Source organism: Emys orbicularis, chromosome 2, assembly GCF_028017835.1.
Source record: "Emys orbicularis isolate rEmyOrb1 chromosome 2, rEmyOrb1.hap1, whole genome shotgun sequence".
NCBI lineage: Eukaryota > Metazoa > Chordata > Testudines > Emydidae > Emys > Emys orbicularis.
Window position 1 is genome coordinate 6,633,311 of NC_088684.1, and position 25,215 is coordinate 6,658,525.

Here is a 25,215-nt window from a genome sequence, read left to right on the forward strand (position 1 = left end):
ACAGTCTCAGTCATTATGGCTTTGCCAGAGAACAACGCTAGGATATAACTTTGCTTTGGCCCCATTCATGGGCCAAATTCTGCCACTGACTCTAAGTGAAAATGCCACATGTTGGCACAGACCCAGCCCATCCTTGTTAAGGTATCAGGATCGGTGCTTTATTAACAACGCCCTTTCAGCAAAAGCCACAGCCAGTGGGTTGTTGCGTGTTTTTTTACACTGTGGCTTGTATTCAAGGAAGCACTTGGGACATGCTTTGTGCATGGGAGCTCGCTGCATGCTTTGGCTTCCCCAGGGGTGGTGTTTAGGTCCTGTCTCGAGGCTCTGGCGCACAACAAATTGGGATTATTTCATTTCTTGTCCGCTGGGGTTTGAAGACTTGTACAGCTGGCTGCTGGCAAAGAAAACCAGGCCAGGTTAGTGAGCAGAGGTGGAGATCAGGGGTCTTCTGTCCTGGAGTCACCTGACACCAAAAGGCTCCCTCCCATTGCTCGGGGAGACCCAATCCAGGAGCCAGAGACTCTACGGCAGCACAAGGAAATCTCCTGCACCGGAGGAGCCTGTCCAGGGCTCAGCACTGATTTTCAGGACCTGATTCACAAAAGCACACTATTGTGCACGCAAACTGGGCATGACCAGTGAGCACATGCCCAAATAGCGAGCTGTATGTGCAAATACCTGCCTTGTGTGCACATCTGAGGCCATCATGTGCGCACCTCGGGCACACTCTTGAGAGCATCAATTTTTGCACTTGCCTTTTTGAAAGTCAGGTCCTCAACATCAGAAAGGAAGGGGAGAGAGAGCAGGAGAGAGCACGCTAGAAATACGGTGTGAGAGAGAGGAGAAAGAGAGAGACCCTGAATAAGGTATAGACAGAAAGAGACTGTGGAATTAATATCATGAGGGTAAGGAGGATAGATAGATAGATAGATAGATAGATAGATAGATAGATAGATAGATAGATAGATAGATAGATAGATAGATAGAAGGGGTGGATGGGGATAGATAGATAGATAGATAGATAGATAGATAGATAGATAGATAGATAGATAGATAGATAGATAGAAGAGGGGTGTATGGGGATAGATAGATAGAAGAGGAGGTGTATGGGGATAGATAGATAGATAGATAGATAGATAGATAGATAGATAGATAGATAGATAGAAGAGGGGTGTATGGGGATAGATAGATAGAAGAGGAGGTGTATGGGGATAGATAGATAGATAGCTACATAGATAGAAGAGGGGGTGTATGGGGATAGATAGAGATGAGGGGGTGTATGGGGATAGATAGATAGATAGATAGATAGATAGATAGATAGATAGATAGATAGATAGATAGATAGATAGAAGAGGGGTGTATGGGGATAGATAGATAGAAGAGGGGTGTATGGGGATAGATAGATAGATAGATAGATAGATAGATAGATAGATAGATAAAAGAGGGGTGTGTGGAGATAGATAGATAGATAGATAGATAGATAGATAGATAGATAGATAGATAGATAGATAGAAGAGGGGGTGTATGGGGATCGATAGATAGATAGATAGATAGATAGATAGATAGATAGATAGATAGATAGATAGAAGGGGTGGATGGGGATAGATAGATAGATAGCGGGGGTGTATGGGGATAGATAGATAGATAGATAGATAGATAGATAGATAGATAGATAGAAGAGGGGTGTATGGAGATAGATAGATAGAAGAGGGGGTGTATGGGGATAGATAGATAGTTAAAAGAGGGGTGTATGGAGATAGATAGAAGAGGGGGTGTATGGGGATAGATAGATAGTTAAAAGAGGGGTGTATGGAGATAGATAGAAGAGGGGGTGTATGGGGATCAATAGATAGATAGATAGATAAAAGAGGGGTGTATGGGGATAGACAGATAGATAGATAGATGTGGTGTATGGGGATAGATAGATAGATAGATAGATAGATAGATAGATAGATAGATAGATAGATAGATAGATAGATAGATAGATAGATAGACTCTTCTGTGATGCCCCCTAAATGAGCACACAGGATGCAAAGTCCATGGCAGCTAGAGGGAGATCCTGGTTTGGAAGATGTGAATTATACACAAGGGCCAAGTGAGCTGGGAAAACTCTTGCTTGGGAAAGGGGAGGCATCTGGGCGAACCAATGAGAGTTGGAAATTCTGCAAAAGGTTTGATTAAAATCAGCCAGCTGGTCAGGCGTGCCAAGGGCAGGAGGGAACAGAACCTGCAAAAAGGAACAGGCAACACAGCAGACTCCGGACAGCACTTTCAGAGACAGCACAGTGGGCATGAGACAAACGGGAGCGACTGAGGAGGGGTTGTGGCAGCAGGGACTGCTGGCCCATGCAGATCTACAGAGCTGCAATGAATGGTTGTGTGTGGGAGGGGGTGGGCCATGTCCCCAAGCACAGTCTGATCTATGACTGCCCAAGTGGTTGCTGGTATGGATGGACCCAGAGGGCAATTGTCCATTCACGGATTTGGGGGAGGATGCTCCAGATTTACACCCATTTCTCAGGACACCTGAGGGGTATGAGGCCAGCCCCAGAGATGACTCTATGAGCAAAGACAAAATCAGGACCCAGTAGTGAGAGATGGAGAAGGTCATGGATCCCACCACCCCTGCCAGGCAGGGCATAGGCTCTGGATAAAAGGTGTTAAATCAAGGTGAGGCTTGACCTTAGCCAAGAGGCCAAGCAAGGCGTGGGTGAGGGAGGGGATAAGCAAAGCGAAGGGGCGGAGTTAGGAATATTCTTGAGGTGGGGGCGGGAGTGAGGACAGCCCATACACATACACACAAGCCACTGAGGGGACGTAGACACAACACAAATAGTAAGGAAAAAAAATGGCCAAGTTCAATCCCCAAACCAGGTCACTTGTTGATTTCTCACCTGTGATGTGCTCACCTGATCTACAAGCCATATCCACATCCTTCTCAAAATCGGTCTGAAAGACAGAGAAAGCAGAGGGCGTGGTCAACGGGGCGGGGGGGGGAGGGGAAGAGGAGAAGGGAAGGCAACCTGGAATCCAATGAACGTTTCTACTCATGGACCACACACAAAGCAATAAAAATCGAGACAGAATGGCGCGAACAAGGGCTCGGCTCAGCGCTTTGGAATCAGACTCTCTGCCTAATGGCCTTGAGATAGAAGACACAGCCCCTCCCAAACAGGAGCAGGGGATGCCTGAGCAGGGGATGCCAAAAGCAGCCACATGCAGCCCTCCTCTCCCCTAAACTAGGCCCTGCCTTGAATCACTTGGTTGCCATCATCCCAGAGAATGGGAGAAATGGAGTCACACCAGAACATGGGCATCCATGTAATCGTGTTAATAGCGATGTGGAAAAGACAGGTGTTGGATAAATATTTCCATTCTAGATGTGCTAAGCAGCAGGATGATGTGCTGGTACCACAGGAGGATGTTGTGGTACTTTCCAGTCCATTAGTAATTAAGGAGGATGTTAAACAGCACCTACCAGGGATAGACATTTTGAAATCAGGAGGCCCAGCTAACCTGCACAACTAAAAGAGTTGTCTGAGGAGATCTCTAACCTGCTGATGTTAATTATTAATAAATTTTGAAATGTTGGGGAAACACCAGAAGACTGGCAAGGTGCTAATGATATTGGCAAGAAGGATGACTTAGGTACCATAGGCTGGTTAGCCCGACATCAATCCCATGCAAAAGAATAGAAAAGCTGATGTGGGATTCGACTGATAACAAATTAAAGGCTAGGATTATAATTAATGCCAATCAACATGCTTTTATGGAAAATAGGTCTTGTCAAACAAACTTGATTTCATTCTTTGATGAGATGACAAGGTTGGTTGATAAAGGCAACCGCATAGATATAATATACACAGACTTCTGTAAGGCATTTGACTTAGTATCTCTCAATGTTCTGATTCAAAAATGACCACTATACAATATCAGTACAGCACACATTAAATGGATTAGGAACTGGCTAACTGACAGCTCTCTAAAATTAGCTGTCAATGGGGAATCATCGTTGAATGGGGGTGTTTCTAGTGGGATGCTGCAGGAATTGCTACTGGGGCCGATGCTATTCAATATTTTTATCAATGATCTGTAAGTAAATATAAAATCACTGCTGGTAAAATTTGCAGGTGATAGAAGATTGGTAGAGTGATAAATAATGACAAGGACACTACAGTCAGGCAGAGTGATCTGAATGGCTTGTGAAGCGGGGCCCCGTGAAACAAAATGTATTTTAATACAGTCAAATGCAAAGTTCTCCATCTAGGAACAAGGACTGCAGGTCATACCTACACAATGGGGGACCTGTATTCTGGAAAGCAAAGACGCTGAAAAGGATCTAGGGGTGAGAGCGGACAAGCAGCTCAGCAGAAGCTCTCAGTGGGATGCTGTCGCAAAGAGGGCTCATGCAATCCTTGGATGTCTAAATAGGGGAACAGTGACTAGGAGCAGGGAGGTGATTTCAGCTCTGTACACGACATTGGCAAGAGCAATACTGGAATACTGCAGCCAGTTCTCATGTCTGTATTTTAAAAAGGGCCCTGAAAAGTTGAAGAGAGCGCAGAAATGAACCACAAAAGTGATCGGAGGGCTGGCGAGGAGGGCTTATAATGAGAGACTTGACAAGCTCCATCTGTTCAACAGATCAAAAAGAAGGTAACTTGATGACAGCGTGCAAGTACCTTCACCAGGACAAAACACCGTGTCGCATGGAGCTCCTTCATCTAGCTGAGAAAGGCACCACAAGGACAAAAGGCTGGAAGCTGAAGCCAGAGAAATTCAAATTAGAAATAAGGCACAAATGTTTAACAGTGAGAGTGATTAACCACTGGGACAAACTACCAAGGGAAGTGGTAGATTCTCTCTCTTGATGTCTTCAACTCAGGACTGGATGCCTTTCTGGAAGATCAGCTTTAGTTATTGGGCTCAATATGGGGCAAGCTGGGTGAAATATTATGGCTTGTGCTATACAGGAGGTCAGACTAGATAATCTAATGGTCCCCTCTAGCCTTGAGCTCTATGAATCTATGAATATGTTGCATCTATGGGCCTGACTGGCTGGACACTCAGGCAGAAGGATAGAGGAAAGCCCCAACCGGCCTGTTTTGGAGCCTGGGAAAAATCTTGTAAACTGTGGGATTGACCTGCTTACCTAAAGGTTAGAAATCAGAGACAAGAAAGACCTCTTAGGTTAGGACATCCAGTCCATCGCGAAGGGGCCAATGCAGGATTGTTCCCTACAGCATCTTCTCCCAGGGCTTTATCTAGTCCAGTTTTAAAGGACTCACGTAACAGGATGACGTTTTCTATCTTTGCACAAAATGAGCTTAAAATGAGCACCCAGAAAGGAACGTTACTGAAATGGGGAAGAAAAGTACTTCGGAGAAAGAAAGTCTCCTCAGAAAGGATGTCTTGAAAATCATGACTACGATGTGACATGCTCTGAGCGAATAGGTATTAAACTGCTGTCTCCTACCACCATGCTGGACAGGACATGCAGCCTGTCAGAGGTAGAAAGGCCTGGGAAATTTCTTTTATGGGAAAGCAGGTGCATGTGGGGTTTGTCATCCTTAGACCGAAAGGATCTGGTTTATCTGAACAACAAAACAGCCCCGGTGCTTGCATAGGCCTGGGCGGGAGAGGGATGGGATCCTGATTGTTATGAAGGGAACTGGAGCTATAAATTGGTGAAACTGAGGCTCACCCAAGCTCCCGCATGATCCAATCATAGATTTAAAAGAAGGAGAGTGATGACAGCTAAGCTTAAGATGTTGAAACAGAGCCCTCTGTTCATTGGATCCAGGCTAAAAGCACCGAGTCCCTTGGCAAGCGAGCGGGTGGCACTTTATCCTACCATTAGCTGAGCATGTCCGTTCTGAAATGACCCTCCCGAGTCTCCGTTGCCCTCTTCTTGACGGTCCACTACTCGGCACTTCACTGCATCCTGGACCTGCCGGGGGAAACGGATTTGCACAAGACTGAGTCAGACAGAGGCACTGTTTAAAGCAAAGGAGCATCCAACCCTGCTGGGGATAGAATGTAATGCTCACATGGGTTTGTTTAGGGCTTACACAATGACTTCAGAGGGGCTGAGAGGACACATATCTGGCACACCAACACAACAACTCCAGGTTCCTACATGCTTACAGGGTTATTACATGGGATAGCTTCCAAAGTAGTTAGTTGCTGGATTTGCCTAGGCAGGAATAACCATGAATTTATTCTGTAACCCATGTTATTTACAAAGGACCCTGTTGCATAAATCATGACATAGGGATATATAATGTCAGATCAAGAGTCTATACTGTGTGCATATTGTGTGTCATCGAAAACTCACTGAAATCAATGGGAAAACTCCTAACGACCGCAATGAGAGGGCCTAAATGGATAATGAAATTAATGAAAAGACTCTGGGCTAGGCCAATCCCTGGTGTAATTCCACTGAATCTATCAGGCCCACTTAATTGAAAGGAATTATATCAAGGTAACATGCACATATATAAATAAAAAAGCTCCTTGTCAATGTTATTAATGACACCTCATTTTATTGCAATGGAAAGAACTTAAAAAAAAAGGAATGTAACTTTTCATCATTGATGGAGTTCACTGGTTTAAAGTAAAAAAAAGTTTCACTTTCTGCTCATAGTCAAGTTTAACTTATGGCTCCCATAAACTGGCACCATATATGCAGTGTTTGGGTTTCCAACATTGCTGGGGACTATTTCAATACAACCCCTAGAAAACAGACTTGTTTTTTGTTGATATTGTCTTTAAACATGGATGAAAACTTTTCTGCAAATCCTAGGTTTTGTAGAACCTTTTTTTTTAAAAAAAACAAAACCTAAATTTTGGACCAATGATAAACTAAACGAGGCTTGTCCCCACAACTCTGCTCCACTGTACGTTTTCAGCGTGACGTCCACCTATCCATCCATTTGTCCAGGCACTTCTGTCACACTCATCACTGTGACGTCTGTGTAGCTGAATGTCATGGCCCACAGCTCAAGGGATCGGTGGAATCCCCAGAGAGAGTGCAAGAAGGCTGCAATTCCCAATCTGGCCTCCGGTAGACGGGTCACCCGCAGCCCTCTGGGCTGCGCAGTAGGAATCACTGGCGGTGCCCACCTCTCGTCTCAGGATGCAATGTACCATCACAATGACAAAGCCCTCCAGGGAGTCAAAGACAGCGAAGAGGATCTGGAAGAGCGCCGACCGCCGATCCGTGATTGCCAGAACCGCAGACATCCAGGTCAGCGCCAGCAGAGGTAGGACCACGCAGGAGCTCCAAAGGGACGCCCTGTCAGGGAAGAGAAAGCAAAGCCGAGTTCAGCTTCATCCCCAGCCAGTTAAACATTGTGATCACGCGTGGGAGCCAATTCAGCCTCCTGATCCCAAAGGGCTGCTGAAGAATTTTCCTCAGTAACAGTGGACTCATTTTGGGTGATTTCTGAGCTCCCTCAGGGACGCAGGAGGCTGCTTTGCTCATCACATTCATGCTCTGAGAGCAGGCGGCAGACACTTCGAGGGGACTATGGCTCAGTGGTGCAAGCATGCACAGAAATTCGGGGTGGGAAGGAAGGAGGCAGGCATATCATGTCCCCCTCATGCCCCTCCCACTCCACACTGTTAATCACACCAGTGGTATTGTCCAAGGAGCGGAGAGAAGATGCGGCCACTGTATGTTGCAAGAGGGGAGTGGAACATCTACAGGAGAAGCCAGGTTGCCTTGATGGCCATCAACACTTAGCTAATGGCTACTGGTGCCTGGACTGTCATGGCACTCAGTAAATCAGTATCACATGGGGTTTTATTTGGAGGGTTCGGGTGGCTAAGCTGACAAGGACAGATTTGAGCCTGGACGGTAAGCTCCTGGAAGCACTTCTTGCCCTCCATCAAATGTTCCTCACATACAAATAGCCAGATAACTAAGGAGGCTGCTGGCACCTGAATCCTGTTATCTGTTAACAAGGGGCTACTGGGTACAGATGGGATCTTGCTAAATAAACACCCTGGAAAACTGGAACCAGTTCTATCTGATGAATCTTAAGCTATTCTTGCAAGTGAAAGTAGTACTGGCTTGATGGCTCGTAGGATTCAAGTCATCTGTTTAGTCGTGGCAGGGATACTGTACATCACAGTCATCTGGAAGGTGAGCATCCCTGCACTATCCCAACTAGGAGCTCCAGGTCTGAACTGGCCAGACCACCTCTAGAAATGAGAAGGCATTTCCGTCTCCATGGACCATGCTTGACCTCTTTGCCACCAAGGGAACCAAATCAGTGCAGACTGTGGCAATACATAGGAAATGGACTCAACTTTAATTCTAAACATTTGGGGACAGCGGTGCACAGAGGGAACCATGGGACTCTATCTACAATAGAAGCGTAGCAAGAGTACACACAGAGACGGAAATAACAAGTGGACCTCAAACTTTTCTGGGTAGAAAATCTTGACCTATACGTAAAGACACATAGATAGGTAACATGGCCTATTATAGGACACAGATATCATGACTCACACTTTGCAGCACTTACATGGGAATCACTGACCATTTAATGACACATGGCCAAGTAAGTTCTAACCCAATTTACACACACTCGTTATCCAGGCACAACGCCCAAGGACTTCCCACTGCAATGATGGTAGATTGCAGTGATGGGTTATTTCTGTAATTAATAATTATACATCAGCATTTCTGCACACCAGTCCAGGCTTGAGTTCATGAATTTAGGAGCTACTGGTGCAATTAACCAGCAACCTGAAAGAGCAGGTCAATTCCTGTGTAATTGCCCTTTCTCCACCAAGTAGAGGGTTTTGTGTTACCATGTAAGGAAAGAGCCGTAACATGATATGCATGCCCTATAACTGCACATAGGACATTGAGTGGAAAGTTTAGGACTGACTCTTGAATGCCCAATTTTTTGCAGACATACTGTAGTTTTTCAGCATAGTCATAAACCAGACAAGTGTTTTTATTCCCCCTCCTGCTTCACCCTCCCACCCACCCCCGCAATTGGCTGAGAGCATCTGATAACAGAAACCTCTCAGAATCACCATTTGCAACATGATGTTAATGAAGCTGACTGGAGAACAAGTGTGGGGAGAACAAAACTGAAGTGGCAGAAAAGCCAAATGGAAAAATGAGATTTGCCTGATGACAGGATTCCACAGGTGTATTCCATGCCAGGATCAGAATGTCCAACACACCAGCTGTCTGGCTGGGCAAAGCAGCTCATTCAAGTTGCTCACCATACTTCTGGTGACAAGAGAGAACAAGGGGAAAGAGAGGGCACTGGATTGGGTGATATCAGACTACTCTGCCCTCTGGAGTTCCCTGGCCTATCACACTCCCGACACATAGGAACGGCTACATTAAGGACATTAGCAGAAAAGCACACAACAGGCTCTGGCTACAGCAACAGGCCTGAACCATAGCTCAGATCTGAACCACAAATCTGGCTTTGGATGAGATTCGGCAGCTTGAAACTGTCTCTGTAACAGGCTGAGTCCAAACATTAAATGCAAAAAAGGTTTGGACTCAGATCCAGAGTTCAGAGTTGGGGCTAGATTAGGGCTTTGGCTCAGGCCTGTTTCTAATACCAGTACCACGGGCCTGGTTCTGATCACATGTACACTAGCATACCTCTCCTGCCTTCAGTGGAGTTGCTTCTGATTCACACTAGTGCCAACACCAGCTCCATAAACAACTCCCGTGATGTGCATGCGTAGACACAAACTGACTCAGCGAGGAGTCAGGGCTGAAGCTGTCCTCCCAAACTCAGACACAACGGCCCAAGACTGCAGTGGGATCGCCTTAAACAATCCCTCTTCTTCCCTGGAGTCTACATCCTTTCCACGTGCGACTGTTCTCCTGTCCCTCTTAGTCAAGACATTCTGTTGGACCTCTCTCCGATTCTCACCACAAACAATCTTTAGAGCTGTTACTACACAGCAGATACAGCCTGCTTCCCCGATCCCCCCATCCCCCCAGACATTAACCAGAAGAATCATGATTAAAATAACCATGGGCTAGATCCACAGCTGGTGTAAATCAGTATAGCTACATTGACTTCAATGGACCTATGCCGACACACCATCTGAGCATCTGGCCCAACTTTCTGATCTTTTTCTGCTTCATCTTCCGGGGGCCTTCTCAGCAATATTCATCCCTTACAAATATTATGGAAATGTTGCTTGACATATAATGCACAATTTTTCTCCCAGGTGGCAGATGGCAATGGGCTATAAATTACTCTGATTTCACTTTCATAGCTCTGCTTAGCTTTTGAAGTATTAAGTGCAAAAGGGTTGTGTTGGTTTTTTTTAAAACACACGTCAAGCCTGGGGCTTAAGGAAAAAAAAAAAAAAAAACAAGGGAAAGAAAAAAAGGAAAGAAAAACAGGCCTGAAAGGAGCGTGCCCTTAATTCCACCTCCTTTGCATTGGCTCTGTACTGCGATTAACACATACTATATCTTTAGGACTGTCCTGTTTCTTATTAGGTGCTTTGGCATCCATGAAGCCTTCAGGGGTCTTGATATAACTCTCAGGGCCTATGCAACATCATAATACTTAGGTGCTATGTCAGCACGTCATGACATTGGATTGCAACGTGACATGACGGTATTGCTAACTAATGGTGCTGTGGAGCAATATGGTTATATAACAGCCCTCTTTCATGGGTTTTCAGAGGGGATTAAACCGAAGACCTTTATGGCTTGAGATGAAGAAATAAGACTTTTGGCTGGCAGCTGAGGTAGGCTTTTATCCTCTTATGTATTCATCCCATGCACTAGAGGGGACAAAGACCCATATTCTCCTCGTGTGGATTGCAGTGACATTATAGCTTGGGTCCTGTGCCATTGGATCATTGAACTAGGATGCTGCTTTAACAAGGCATGATCATGGTCCAACACTGCTACATGACAGCCCAGAGACATTATGTCATGGCATCATGCTGCTGCAGCACCGTATGATCCAGAGCAATGGTATCATGTCAGGATGTGCGGATGCCACAACACAGCACAATGATGTAACCTTATGATGTCGTGTGACAGCACGTCTCTACAATACTGTGGCCCTCACGTTTCTTCAACAGGACATAGAATGAAAAGCTAGCAAAGCCTAGTAGGGCTGCACACGTGGGACCATATTCGGCCTTGTCAAAAGCAGGGACATGTCATGGTCTTTAATCAGAAGATGTTCACCAACACTACACCCCCAGTAGATGCCCTGTTTCATTCTCTATTATCAACAGCTCTAAGAACTCAATTTTTGCCATGGGACAAAGATAAACTAGGAAGAATTCAGAGGAGAGTGCCACAAATGACAAAAAAAGTTTGGGAAACAAAGATCTACAATGATGAAAGTTTAAGAGGACTGGGCCTAGAGAAAAGAAGACTAAGGCAAGAAGACACAATGACTGTCTTCAGGGATGTAACGGCATGTTACAAAGAGGACTGAGATCAATTATTCTCATTGCTTTAGGATGACAGAACAAGCATTAATGGGATAAAGCTGCAGCAGGAAATAAAGTTAATAACTCAAAGAGCAGCTCAGGCTATGGAAAAAGCTGCCAAGGGAGGTGGAACTGCCGAAGCTGGAGACAAGTAAGGCTGGGACCAGACACACATCCATCAGGGAAGATTTAGGGATAGTAATGTCTGTCTTGCCCTGATGCAGAGGGTAGAGATTAGCTGATCTTATGGAAGTCCATCCTAACCCAAATGCTTCTCTAGTTCTATGACTGTCCTGTTGTAGGAAAAGTGGTTCACAGACTACCAGCACCATGCTTCCTCCTGCTCAGCTCAAGTTGGGGACATAACCATTGCCCTAGGGGAATAAGTTGTTGTCTCCGTTTTAGGGACCCTCTTGAGAGAAGTCCATAAGCATCACAATCCCACTCCTCTTTCCAAGCCACCCTCCTGCAGGATGAGTCCCCCAAGAATGTCAGAAAAGAAGCTAACATTTGGGTTTGCAACCAACAAGTTCTAATGGAGCCATCAGGATATGACTGCCCATCTCCACACAATTGCTCCTGAGGGAACTGTACTTCCCTCAATAATTGGATTCTAAACCCTGTGAATGGAAGATCACAAGACCTAACATCTCAAGTACATAGAACAGTTTCTTTGGAGTCACTTGAGTAGATGATAAGTTAGCTGTGGGATGGCTACCATTCCGAGACAGTTTATTAGCGATGGCCATCTTGACAAATCTACCCGAAATCTACAAATCAAAAGATTGCACCACGAGGTCCTGCTAAGTGAGAAAGGACTTTGACACCTAAATATAGAAGCTGTTTTTTGCCAGTCTAAACAGGGGCCTGAAGTGGCAAAGAAGCATCTTCACATTGAGGGTCCAAGTCAGGACTCCGTACTTGTGTTGCATAGCATTTACCCAGGTGAGTAGTCCCATTGATGGTACTAACCAAGCATGGAAGAGGTACTCAGGGTTAGTAAGGGCCACAGAATCAGGCTCTGAAGGCACCTAGAATTTTGTGGAAGTGACCATGAGCCAAGAAAAGACTGAAAACGCTCTGAGATCAAGAAGCAGATAGCGGCATCTCTGGAGGATAGAGAAACACATCCTGATCAATGAAAAATAGAAACGGAATCCCCGGCACCGAGCACCGAGACACTCTTGAAAGGACAGACTCCAAGAAAGGCCTGACAGCTAGAACAAGCTGCCTTAGGGTCTCGGTGGAAGTAGTGGCCGCTAGTTAAATGAAGGAGAGAGGCTAGGAAAGCAGCAGCCATAAAGGACATGGCATGGCACAACTCATAGAATAAGTCATGCCCAAAGGTAACCTGAGACCTCACGATTCGACATCCTGTTCCTAGGGAAATCACATAAACAGGGCGATCTTCAAAGCGTGCAGACACGGAGGCCTGTTGGTTAGGACTGTTTTAATGTTTAGCTCCTCCATCCCTTTGATAGTCCAGCAAGAGCCATCCCGGAGACGGGTGTGTGCAGGGGGGAGCGGTAAGGGGTGGCAGCACTTTTTAATCCTAAACAGCCACTTGCATAATGGGGAAAACTTTCAACTATAGTAGGCTTCGGCTGCGGCTTTCAAATGTCAGTGCCTAGACTTTGGCAACTAAATAAGTAGCCTGATTCTAAGTTGGTAGTGGGAAGGAAGAGACTCTCCCTTGGCGGCAGGTTATCCCTTAATTGCCTACTGCGGGGTTTCTTGCACGTTTCTCTGGAGCAGCTGTGCAATGTTGGAGACAAGATACTGGACTAGATGGGCCATTGGTCTGATCTGCTCTGGCCATTCCGAACTTCTAGGCATCCCCAGCTCCCACTGAAATAAATAGAAGACGCAGGTATTCCTCCATAAGCAAACTGGGAAATAAGGAACTGATCCAAGGACCACTGAAATCCATGGACAGCCTCATGTCAGTGGACTTTGAAATCTCCTGTCAAAGTTTCCAGCACAACGTAAGAACAGCCTCTCCTAAATGAATCCCCCAAATAATCATGTATTTGTTTAACAAAAGTATCGTGAGTTTAAAAAGGCATTTAAATTCCAACTATCCTGAGGAGAAAACGTGCGGTAAAATTTGTTTCTCAATAGGGACACCGACCATGGGCTGGTAAACTACTCCCCCCGAACTGATGTCCCATGTTTCCTATTTGCCTGAGATTCACTGGGGGGGGGGGGGGCAAGGATCCTGGATGAAATCGATTCTGGAGCACCTGAAATCAATGGGAGTTTTGCCATTGACTTCCCTGGGGCCAGTATTTCAGCCCCTGTCTTTGAACATGTCATACAAAGTGGCATGTTTACGGACAGTAATTCTAGCTCAGGGGTTGGCAACCTTTCAGAAGTAGTGTGCCGAGTCTTCATTTATTCACTCTAATTTAAGGTTTCGTGTGCCAGTCATACATTTTAACGTTTTTAGAAGGTCTCTTCCTATAAGTCTATAATATATAACTAAACTATTGTATGTAAAGTAAATTAGGTTTTTAAAATGTTTAAGAAGCTTCATTTAAAATTAAATTAAATTAAAATGCAGAGCCCCCCGGCCGGTGGCCAGGACCCGGGCAGTGTGAGTGCCACTGAAAATCAGCTTGCGTGCCGCCTTCGGCACGCATGCCATAGGTTGCCTACCTCTGTTCTAGCTAGTTAGCTATCTAATCAAAACAACAGTAACTCCAATTTTCTGCAGTGCAGCCCCTTTTTCATAGAAAACATGCAAAGAATTGATATGGCTGAGAAGACCATATATAGCAGTCCCATTTTCAGATCAAACCTCTTCCCAAGGTGGCAAAGGCAAAAGATTTTAGGGTAGCGTTTGCCCAGGGATGAGGGAGCAGGCAGACCGGGCACAAATCAGCTAAAGAGAAGTCCCAGCATGGCGGTAGAGTCCACAACTGGAAGCCAACTTGGTAAAGGACACATCTGGCACGTTTGCCCTACACTTCATGGGTCAAAGAGGTCCAAAGTTTTCCACCTTCTCAACTGTTTCTGTGTTTCCCAAGAAAAGAAACCTGGCAATGTCCAGTACCCCTGACCTTTGCTCTGCTCTCACTTCCCACCTAGCCCTCCCTACCAGTGGTATGGTTTGATTCTACCCAGTCGGGGAACAACTGGTGCTAAATGCCTATTTTTCTGCCTCCTCTTCACTCTGATGCACAGGTGTTTTCATGACCCAGCTGTCAGAAAGTACTGTAACTCCCCAAAGTCAAGCAAATGGAGACCCTGCTGTGTATTTTCATGCACCATCATCCCAGATGCATTCTGCTCTCCAGGGAACCTTCTGGTCTGACAGGTGATGCCTGTGCCAGACAGAAACATGGAAATAACAAGGCACTGCTATTCCTTCTCTGCCTTTCTCCACCAACCACCACAGTCACTGCTATAGTCTGTGTCAGAGAGAAGCCAAGAATCCAGTCTAGATCTGCCCCATGCAATTTTCATCCAAAGGCCGCAATATCAAAGGGCAAAGCTGGCCCCAAACCTGACATTAAAGACTTGAATGCCCAGCATAATGAAATATTGATATCAACAAGAGGCATGGTCAGCTACTCCAGGACTTTGCCTCATTAACAACCTTGTTTGCAAGAGATTTGGAGTGGGCAAAATGATAATAATGAACCGCAGAACCAAGTGGAGGATGGGAGTGATGTCGGGGCCAACTATACAAATTCTTCTTCAGTTGCTCAGATATCCTTTATCAAAGGCAAGATCACAGCAAACAAAATCTTGCACTGAAATTTACTGATGTTGTTATTCTGTTGCCAGGAAAACAAGGCATATATACGTTCTTTTACTGATACTTATCAAATCAATTAAGTAAAACGAGCAGCTCTCAGGCTCAGTAGGAGATGGCGATTTCCAACTGCCCTGTAAAGCCATTTTTTTAAAATTTGAAAATGAATTAGATCATGTATTTGGTAAAGGAACAATGTCAAGTAGAATAGGACAATATATTCGAATTTGTTTAAAAAAAAGGAGTGTGGCTTACAAATCTTAATATGAATTATATTTTTATTCCATGAAATATATCATTTTTATTAATGATCATATTTTTGCTAGATTTAAACATTCCTCCTGAATGGTAGGAAACTGAAATGCCACGATGTGGTGCTAATTCACAGGAACTGGTATGTGAAACTCACTAGAAACACACAAGTGTCACACCCAGTACAGTTTCGCCATCCAAGCTGGTGAACAAAGTAACACAGGATCAACAATGAAAAGTAAATATGATTTTTTTTAATCCTTGCAATTTCAAAAAATCTAAACTGTCAATAGAGTTGATCGAAATTTTTTATTCAAATTATTTTGATGAAATGTGGTCATTTTTCAAAAATGAAAATTTTCAGAAACCCTTTTTGATTTCCTGAAATTTTTCAAAGTTTTTCAACAAAAACCACTTTTTGGGTTCGTTTTTTCCATTGCAAATTTTGCTTGGTTAGTTTAGTCAAATGATGGGGACTTTTTAAAATCAAAACCATTCATTTTTGAAAAAAAAAATCATTTCAAAATCGAAACATTTCATTTTGTCAATTACAATCAAAATGAAAAAAACCCAAAACAAAACCAATGCTGAAAATAGCATTCCACAGATACTTTCAAAAAACCAAACCCTGATCCATTAAAAAAACAGCAGAACAAAAACATCCCTGCGTTCATGCTTTTTTAAATTTTCAACCAGCTCAAAACCAGTTAGTATCAAAATTACGACATTTAACAATATTTTGTTTGGTCACTTGACAGTGTCCCTTGAACCAAAGGCGTCTAAATCCAGTTCAAACAGCTCCCTGCTTCCATAAGACTCTCTGTGCCAAAGAACATGTAGTGAACCAGGGGCTCTGTCCTTCGAGGTGATGAGCACTCTTGCATGATCCAGAAAAACACGTAGTCTTGATTCAACAAAGACTCCAGTACATGCTGAATTTTAAGCAGTCTGAAGTGAATGAGACTGAAGCACATGCTTAAGTGCTTTGCTAAACTGGGGGCTAAGGGCTTGAGCCTGGGAAGTCCTACAGCCTGTGTTAAGCAGCAGACCAGCCTACATGATCACAATGGCCCCTTCTGTCTTTAATTTGTGCATCGATGAGCTATTAAAGTCAATGGGAGTGTTGCCATCAAGAGTCAAGCCCCAAGTGCTATGCTGAATTTAGGGCCGTAGATATATGCTCAACTTTAAGCACATGAATAGTCCCATTGACTTCAGTGGGGTTAGTCACCTGCATTGCTTTAAGCACATATCAAAGTGTTTTGCTGGAGTGCTCAGCACCCAGTAGGGTCCAATCTTCCCTAGGACTTTAACTCTTGCAGGCCTTGTTCCAGGGACATTTCAGGAAGCCTACACTTCTAACTTCTTATGGCCCGAGGGGATGGGAAGGCAGGAGGGTGGGTGGGACATGGGGAGAGAAAACAAACAGGGAATAAAATGAAAGAGGGAAATCAAATAAAGAAAGCGAGAAAGAAAGAAAGAAAAGAAGTTGAAATTAGAGGAACTAACATGGCGTTACTGGTGGCTGTGGCCGAAACTTCAGCAGAAGAAACTACTCCACACTTGGAACATTTGAGCGTCATGCCGTAAAGAGGCACTGCCATCTGACTGCAATTAAAATCAAAAGACTGAAACAAAACAAAATACTTTGCTTGTGAACACAAACGAAGAAAGGAACAGAAAAGAAAAGGAAAAAAAGGAACCAACCAGCCACACCACACCCAGTTTGAGCAAAGAGATCAAAAGACAGGAAGGAAAAAAACTCTCGTCTGTGTCATTCCAGATGCATGAAGTCAAGTCAAGAGCTGCGCTGGTGCCACTGATGTGGGTGGACCCGTGTTGGGAAAGGTTCCGCCGGGCTCAAGGCGACCCTCTGGTGCCTCTATTGGTGGTAACCTTTTACTGCATGTTTTTGTTACCCTCCCAGGCCTGCTTGCATGTTTTTGATCTTGAGCATATTTTCTCTCCCCGTCTGTCCTTTCTCTGGGGTGCTTTTGCTTCTGGCCCGGCTGCAGCGTGTTGCACTTGAAAGGCAAGAAGTAGGACTGGTGGGACCAGCACCGTGTTGGCTAATTTTGTTTGGTGAAGCAGAGTGAGGTGTAGACGACATGCTTATTCCACTGTCCCTTCTGCGCTAGATCAGCCAGCAGGCAAAATACCTTCCTAGCAGCAGACGGTGACAGGAAAGAAACAAATCATCAGTGACTCAGGGCCAGATTTATAAAGGTATGTAGGGACCTAATAATGCCTGGTAGAATTTTCAAAAGCACCTAGGCACCCAATTCCCGTTGAAATCAATGGTGCCTAGGCACTTCTGAAAATTACTCTAGGCACCTATCTGCATTTTTAGATACCTTTAAAAATCTGGCCCTTAGTCCCTGATTCAGCAAAGCAAAGAAGGCCAAGTCACATGCTTAAATCCTATTGACTTCAACGGGTCTTAAGCATGTACTTCCCATGAAGCATGTGTTTAAATGCTTTGCTGAACAGAGATCGGATGACTGATGTGCGTAAGGTTAAGCATGCGTTTAAGAACTTTGCTGATTCAGGGCCTTAATCCGTCCATAAAGGGAGATGGAACTGCAGGTCCCACCAGGTTGTTTCCTTGTCTCCGGCAAGGATCCTCTTTTAGAAGTCAACAACGCTTAACTCCGGGCCTTGCTCACAAAGGATGTGTCTGCACAGAAGCCGGGGGGGTGTAATTCCCAGCAAGGGTAGAGCTCACATCGAGTTAGTGCCCTAAAAAAAAGGCTGTGGAGCCCTGGTGGCCTCGGTGGCACCTGAGTACATAACTAGGATCTCGGATGGGAGTGTACTTGGGCAGCTAACCTGAGACACCAGGCCATGCTGCAATGTTGAGTGTGCCAGCTCAGCGAGAGCTAGTGTGTGAACTTCTACCCAAGCTGGGCTTTAAACCTCCCAGCTGCTGTGCAGACATCCCATACAGTGGAGGCAATTATACATCCCCGCTGCTCTGTCCATGGATCCAGAGAGTGAGCACTCTGATTTCACGATGGCACTAGCCACGGACAGGTATTTGAGGGCGCACACACACGTTTTGGACCCAACGCTTGGCTTTAATCAAGCCAATAAAATAGCTTAACAGCAGAGAGGGCGTTGTCTCACTGGCAAGAGACAGCATGATATTCGCCCCCAGTGGGTGTGCATTGCACCATTGGTGAGAGGCAGTTAGTTAATACCAAATGCAAAGCATTTGCAAACCCACTTTGCCTTGAAGGTGGACTAGACGCATGTCTTTCCTTAGCTTTTATAACTATCTATTCAGTCTAAAATACAAGAAAGCACATCACTGTGAAAACCAGCTTAGTATTTATGGTGTGTCCAATGGTCACATGGGCTTATTACTTAAAGGGCTACTGGACAGTTTTTAATGAGCTGGTATTACATAAGCCATTACTTCCATCAGAAATAATGACTTGTAGCGAAGGTATCTCACAGCTATCATAGCCTTGAGACAGAGAGAAAATTAGCCACTGGCTCCATTGGATGTGGGTGTATAACTGTGGGTGTATAACGTCTTCTAGAAAGTGTGCTCCAAACTCATGGATAGTGTGAATCCAGTGAAATCAATGGAGTCACACCAGGCATAAATTTGGCACTGTGTGTGCCTTGCTGAGACACATCCACTGAATGACCCTTGAAAAGGTGCTTTCTCCCCAGATTTCCATTGTGGGCCACAAGGAACAGGGAACTGTAAGGAGCAAAAAATGCGATCTTACAAGACATTTGATGGGAACCTCTGCTAGGAAGGACATAAACATAAGTAACAGCACATCAGCTAGAGGTGGAAAGAAGTCTGCTGTCATGTGTGCACTCAAAGCTGGGGCAAGTAAAAACAGATATAGGTGGTTCATATTCTGGTGTGTATTTTGTCGGGGGGAGGGGCTGATTGTGTAGTCCACATGTGTCTATTTTTGGGGGAGGGGAGTATGTGCAGTACAGCAAAGGACATAATCATAGTGAATAGTGTATTCAGTGAATTTAGCTTCTTTTTCTGCTTGCTAAAAGACCACAAGCAGATCACAATCTCTACCAAAGTATTCATGAGGGCCTGGATTGTGATACATTTATTGACTAGCACCTGAAGCCGTGAGTAGCATGACTGATTTCAGTGCCACTACTTGTGGGGGAAGGTACTACACAGTGTACAGGGATTAGAATCTGACCCCATTTTAATTTATTTGACATCTTTACAATTGTTTTACTCGATACACTGACAGCAGGTATTCACAATTCAAGCTGTGTTGTGCCTGGACACAGGACCACGCATCAGTAAAACCCAAATGCTGAATGTCTGCAGCAAGTGAACGCAAAAGGGATAAGACTGGGCCATAGGGAACTGATTGACAATGTGGAGTGAGTATTCACTGAAAACGTGATATACTCTTTTCCCCACCTCTAGTGCACAGTGTGTTGATGTACATGTGCAGGTTAATTGTGCGTGTTGATCTAGCTATCTATATATCTGCACTCATCTATAAGGCCCTGATCCTCAAAGGTACACAGGTGCCTAACCCTCATTGAAATCACTGAAATCAGTGGGAGTTAGGTGCTTAAATATCTTTGCAGATCTTGGCTTAAGCGCCAACATGTACAGTATGCGTGTGAGGTCATTACCATTAGAAAGTCAACATTTGCCAAGAATATTGACACAATAATCACAGTTATTTCCTGTTCTAAGTATAGGGAAAAAACTGTTGTATCTCAGATATCACTGTATGGTGACTGTTGACTTGTTAATGAGAACTACTGTAGGTTAGGGATTGTTTTGTGCTTATTATAGTGTCACATAGCTTTCTCTCCTACAGCGAACCATACTTCTTGCCTTGGCTACAAGAGAAACAGAAGACACTGGTTATACCAGTTCCCCTCCAGTGCCTAAACCCAAAGATCTCCAGTGCAGTTATTGTCTTGATGGTCTCCAGAATTATCTTCCAACATGGCTCCCAAGCCCAGACTGTAAGCGGCTGGCTAGATGTGACACAGTTCCCTGAGCATTTCAGGGTTCTCAATGGGTGTGTTTCAAGAGGAGAATGAAATTGGCAAAATCTTTAAACACAGAGAACATTTAAAATCATTGCACGCACACACGCACACATGGAAACGAAAGAGGATAAAAGAAGAGAAGGGGGGGGAACAACAAAGAACATCAGAAAAAAAGGGGTTTCTTTCTTTGTCAGTTTTGTTTTCAAAGTATAACATTCAGTATGATCAATAACCAGCTGGCATCTTTTAAATAAGGACTTTGGGGTGTTTTTGCTCAGAGAGAGGGAGAGAGCACGCAAGACAATAACTCTCTCCTCTGCTAATCCAATCAATGACTTATCTGAACATTCACTTTCAAGTGTAATTATCTGGCCACAGACTCTTGTTCAGGGTTAAAGTATTTTCTCTAGTTCTCTCTTTGTAGAGGAGGCAATAAAGCCCCCTCTTTTAGCAGCAGCAGTGTGTGGCAGTGCACTGAAGGTTGCTCCCCGGGTCCCTCTTTTTCCCCCCAGCAATAAGGGATGGTGCACTTGCACTCTTTCCCTCTGTTATACAGGCGTAAAGCCACTGATGTCAACGATTTGCCCTGGTGCGAGAGAAGAATCAGGGGCCTGATCCTCAGCTGTTACATATCAGCCTAGCTCTGAATAACAATATTTTTAAATAAACACACTGACTCCCCACCCGGAGGAATTATCCTCCAGCAGACAGGGTGACTGGAGGTTTTAAAATCCCCGCTCTTTGCCTCTCTTCTCCGCCACCTCTCTTCCCAAAGTAAAGCCAGAAAAAAAGGTGCTTATGCAAATAATCAACAGGGCTGTCTAACTGGAAAGATTGTCCTTGCAGGCAGGTTGCCAGAGAACGTCTCACCTCGTTTCACCGATGACCTATTCCATTTGGGAGCCTCAATAGCTTGAATCAAAAAGTCAATTTTTTAAAAATCCTCTTATTTCTTAGTGAGGATTAGAAGCCCTCCATTGCACCCGTGTGAGTCAGGCGTAACGCCATTAGCCGCTGACTTCAGCGGAGTTACAGGAGTAGAATCTGTATTCTCGCTGTATTTTTCACACTGCAACGCCACTGGCATGTTAAGGCATCTTCGGGCCCAAGAATCCTGTAAAATCCTTTGATTTAGAAGGGAACTAACTGCACGGTGAATCGATGGTAAAGATCATGGAACTTGGCAGCAATTTCACTGAATTAGCACTTGGTGATCATGGCACCTGGTACCTGCTTACTGGTATAAAATGAATGTCAAGCTGATGGTTTGGAGAGAAAAGGTGGGTGAGGTAATATCTTTTATTGGCCAAACTTCTGTTGGAGAGAGAGGCAGAGCCGAAGAAGAGCTCTGTGTGGCCCGAAAGCTTGTCTCTCTCACTAACAGACATTGGTCCAATAAAAGATATTCCCTCGCTCACCTTGTCTCTCTAATATCCTGGGACTGACATGGCTACAGCAACACTGCTAAGCTGATGGTTTAACAGCCTTCGAGACTAACGTCCTTCCCTGGCAGAAGAAGGACAGCAGCACCTCTTTCCCAATATTGCTCTGTGTCTCTGAGTTCTGGGGAATGGGGGGCAGTGCGCCTGGCGAGATCACACTCCACGGCCCATGGAATTCTTGGCCTCTCTGGTCTTCTGTACTACAACCAGGAGAAAAAGTCAAGACCCTTGACTCTTACAATGGTGCCTAATCCACTAGATCCCAATGGATCCCAGGCAATGCCCATCATTTAGGAGCCCTGGTTTATCCCCCTCTACAATGGATATGTTAATATGGCATCTACTTAATTCCCCAGGGCTGCAGATATAGTCAATCTTGTACCTTTCCCACCCACCCCTTGTGAATCCAGTTGCCGCCTCTCTCAAGTATTTACAATTGGCTCATCGCTGTGGTATTTAGGCACCAACACTCTTGGCCCCCGGCAGCAAGCGACATTTTCAAAACTACAATGGCACTTTGGAAGGTAAATCAGAGACCATCAGCTGACAGCAGTGTACGAATGGGGGCAGGCGTTTGTGCTCCTCACTGGAAACACTGGAGTGATAGGGAGCAGACAGTCTGTACATGGAGTGGCAGAGGTAGGGCTGCAGGGTTTGATGTGTTTACGTGATCAGAGGTGCTGCGCTGCACTGCCTTACTTCTGACCTGGTTTTAAACAGACCCCTGGAGACTATGGGCCATTTTCTGGCCCCTTCCTTGAAGTCTGAGAGGTAGCACAGGCTGCAAGTCTGGCCCGGATGCTGCCTTGCATGTGTGAACTAACTCGTCACAAGGCAAAAAATGGCTCAACTGAAGCCAGTGGGAAAAATCCAATTGTCTTCATGGACGCAGGGCTTGGTTCTAAGCCAGCCAAGCGCTGGCACGGTATTTAGGGCTCTGTCTGGCCGCCCACAGCGATACCCCCTGAAATCAAGTGAGCAAGGGCTGTGGGATCTGGCTCACAAAGAAATCGAGATGCGTTTCAAAAGAAAACCAGGGGGAACTGCAATGTAAACAGACTCTGGGATACCAGAAAGGCCTGGAAGACGAGTCTCGCTCTATCATTCTCTCTGTCTCTCTCTCTCCATCATGGCATCTGCCCAGCCCTACACATATACGCACTCAGAAAGCCAGCAGGGCCCATTTCTGTGAGGCCCTGAGCACCCTCATTTTGGCAGGCAGTGAGGGTGCACCCTCTTTGCCTTTATTCTCTTGGCACCTCTCCCCAGCTTGCGCCACGCTCCACACACTCACGTCCTTCTCCTAGCCAGCTGTTGTCGCAGGGAGTTAGCACTAAGCGAGGCTTTTCCTAATCTTTGCTGGGATACGTTAGCTGGGGCTGATGCCATCTGAACGTCTGATCCCCGTGCATGCTAACACAATGCTGCGTCTCATCTTTTGTCTCCCCTGCACCCAGCGGCAGAGCAAAAAGATTATGCTTCTGTTGCTGTTGTTTTAAATCAGTCTTTTTCTGCATGGTTTTTTTTTTTCCATCTGTCTTTCCGCTCCCTGTCTGGTTATTGATCACGGCATTTTTTATTTTCATTCTTTGCTTAGATGTATTGATAAGGCATACCCTGCCCGTTCCTTCAGTTTCTTATCTGTTATCCCATCTTTGGATACAAGTTTGTTAAAAACCAGAATGCCAATAACCATGTTCACCTGTGGAAAGAAAAATAACAGACAGGTTTGTTTTTAGACGGCTCAGGATAGAATCAATAACACAAAAACGTTTGGTAAGGTTGGCACATGAACATCTACTCCAGCTGACCAGTAGTCATCCCCTCTCTTGCCACCCCACCGCAGCCCTGTTGAATGCAGGCCAGTGGGTTTAGCAACACCCAGGGTAGCTGCTAGCAGATCTGAGAGGTCATTGTGACTCAGGACAAGATTGCAAAGTGGTCAGATCATAGCACAAGCATTTGAAACCTGATGGGCTTTGGGTGATGAACGCTCGGCGTCTAGCAAGGAAAACACAGGCAGCACAACCAAATGATCAGGGCCTTTCTGGAGAATAAACAAAGAAAAAGGCAAATGGGAGAGGAGACAGGGGCTGGGTTTCAAACGCTTTTCAGCATCTCCGACATGAGCTAAAGGAGCTGCGGCAGTCACGGCAAGGTGAGACCAGGCAGTGCTGAAAGTCTGCCATTCTCACTGCCCCGTGGACAGCCACGGTTCTGCTCAGATGCACTCCGAGATGTGTCGAAAGCAGCCACATTCAGGGCAAGTGGGCATGTCAATGATATAGCCTTCTGCTGGCTTTGGGGGATGATGCAGTTGCCAAGGGTGGAGCCTGTGCTAGCCATCTGTTTCCAAGAGGTGTTAGAGCAGTGGTTCTCAACCTGCGGCCCAATCAGCACAGAGCTGCGGCTCATGTGACATCCTCAGGGCCATACAGGTAGTACTGGATGAGGCCCACAATGGTAAATAGGTTGAGAACCACTGTGTTAGAGGATGAGTCCTGCCTTGAGGGCAGGGAACTGGACTAGATGACCTATTGAGGTCTCTTCCAGTCCTACACGTCTATGAGGGGGAACCACATGGTCACTTGGCATGATTGGTCAGGCTCAGATCAGAACTCTGCTGACCATACTCATAGCTGTGTATATACAGCATGGGGATGCATGTGTTTCCACTTCTATAGAACCTTTTCTCTGGAGAGCTCAGACCACTTATAAAAGCATGAATTAATATGTGTGCTGATCAGATGTATGGGGAAACCATGACTGAAGCGACAAGGACCTCCTGGAATTCAGATCTCACAAGGTGAAGCCAACTCCCTTAGCGGTCCTGAATCATAGAATCCTAGAAGATCAGGGTTAGAAGGGACCTCAGGAGGTCATCTAGTCCCACCCCCGGCTCAAAGCAGGACCAATCCCCAACTCCCAATGCACAGCAGGATTCATTGCTGCAAGCTGCATTTCTGCAAACGCCACTGGGCTTTCAGCATGCGCTACGGAGATGTGAATGTGCCATTGCCACGCAGGTATCACTCAGGTCACAAGAAAATGCATTAAGGGGACAGGAAAGGAGGCCGCAACCGTGGTGGAAAAATGACACCATCGAGGTTTTGTTGCCATGATACTATTTGACTCAGGTTAGAAATCCCACATGTGGGGCTTTTCAGGAATGTAGGGCCAAATCCAGAAATGTGCAAGGGGGGCTAGTTGGAGAGCTACCTATCTCATAGAGCTGGAAGGCACCTTGAAAGGTCATCAAGTCCAGCCCGCTGCCTTCACTAGCAGGACCAAGTACTG

General features: G+C 45.4%; 1 protein-coding gene across 1 annotated transcript in view; it reads right to left on the reverse strand.

Annotated features, from left to right (window-relative positions):
• ADGRB1 (adhesion G protein-coupled receptor B1) overlaps positions 1-25,215 on the reverse strand; it is a 278,120-nt gene that overhangs the window by 18,373 nt on the left and 234,532 nt on the right. The window contains exons 24-28 of the mRNA XM_065398580.1: positions 23,535-23,620; positions 16,979-17,077; positions 7,126-7,297; positions 5,855-5,950; positions 2,895-2,949 (exon numbers count right to left, since the gene is read on the reverse strand). Of these exons, the coding sequence (XP_065254652.1) occupies positions 2,895-2,949; positions 5,855-5,950; positions 7,126-7,297; positions 16,979-17,077; positions 23,535-23,620 (508 nt within the window). The remainder of the gene's footprint in view (positions 1-2,894; positions 2,950-5,854; positions 5,951-7,125; positions 7,298-16,978; positions 17,078-23,534; positions 23,621-25,215) is intronic.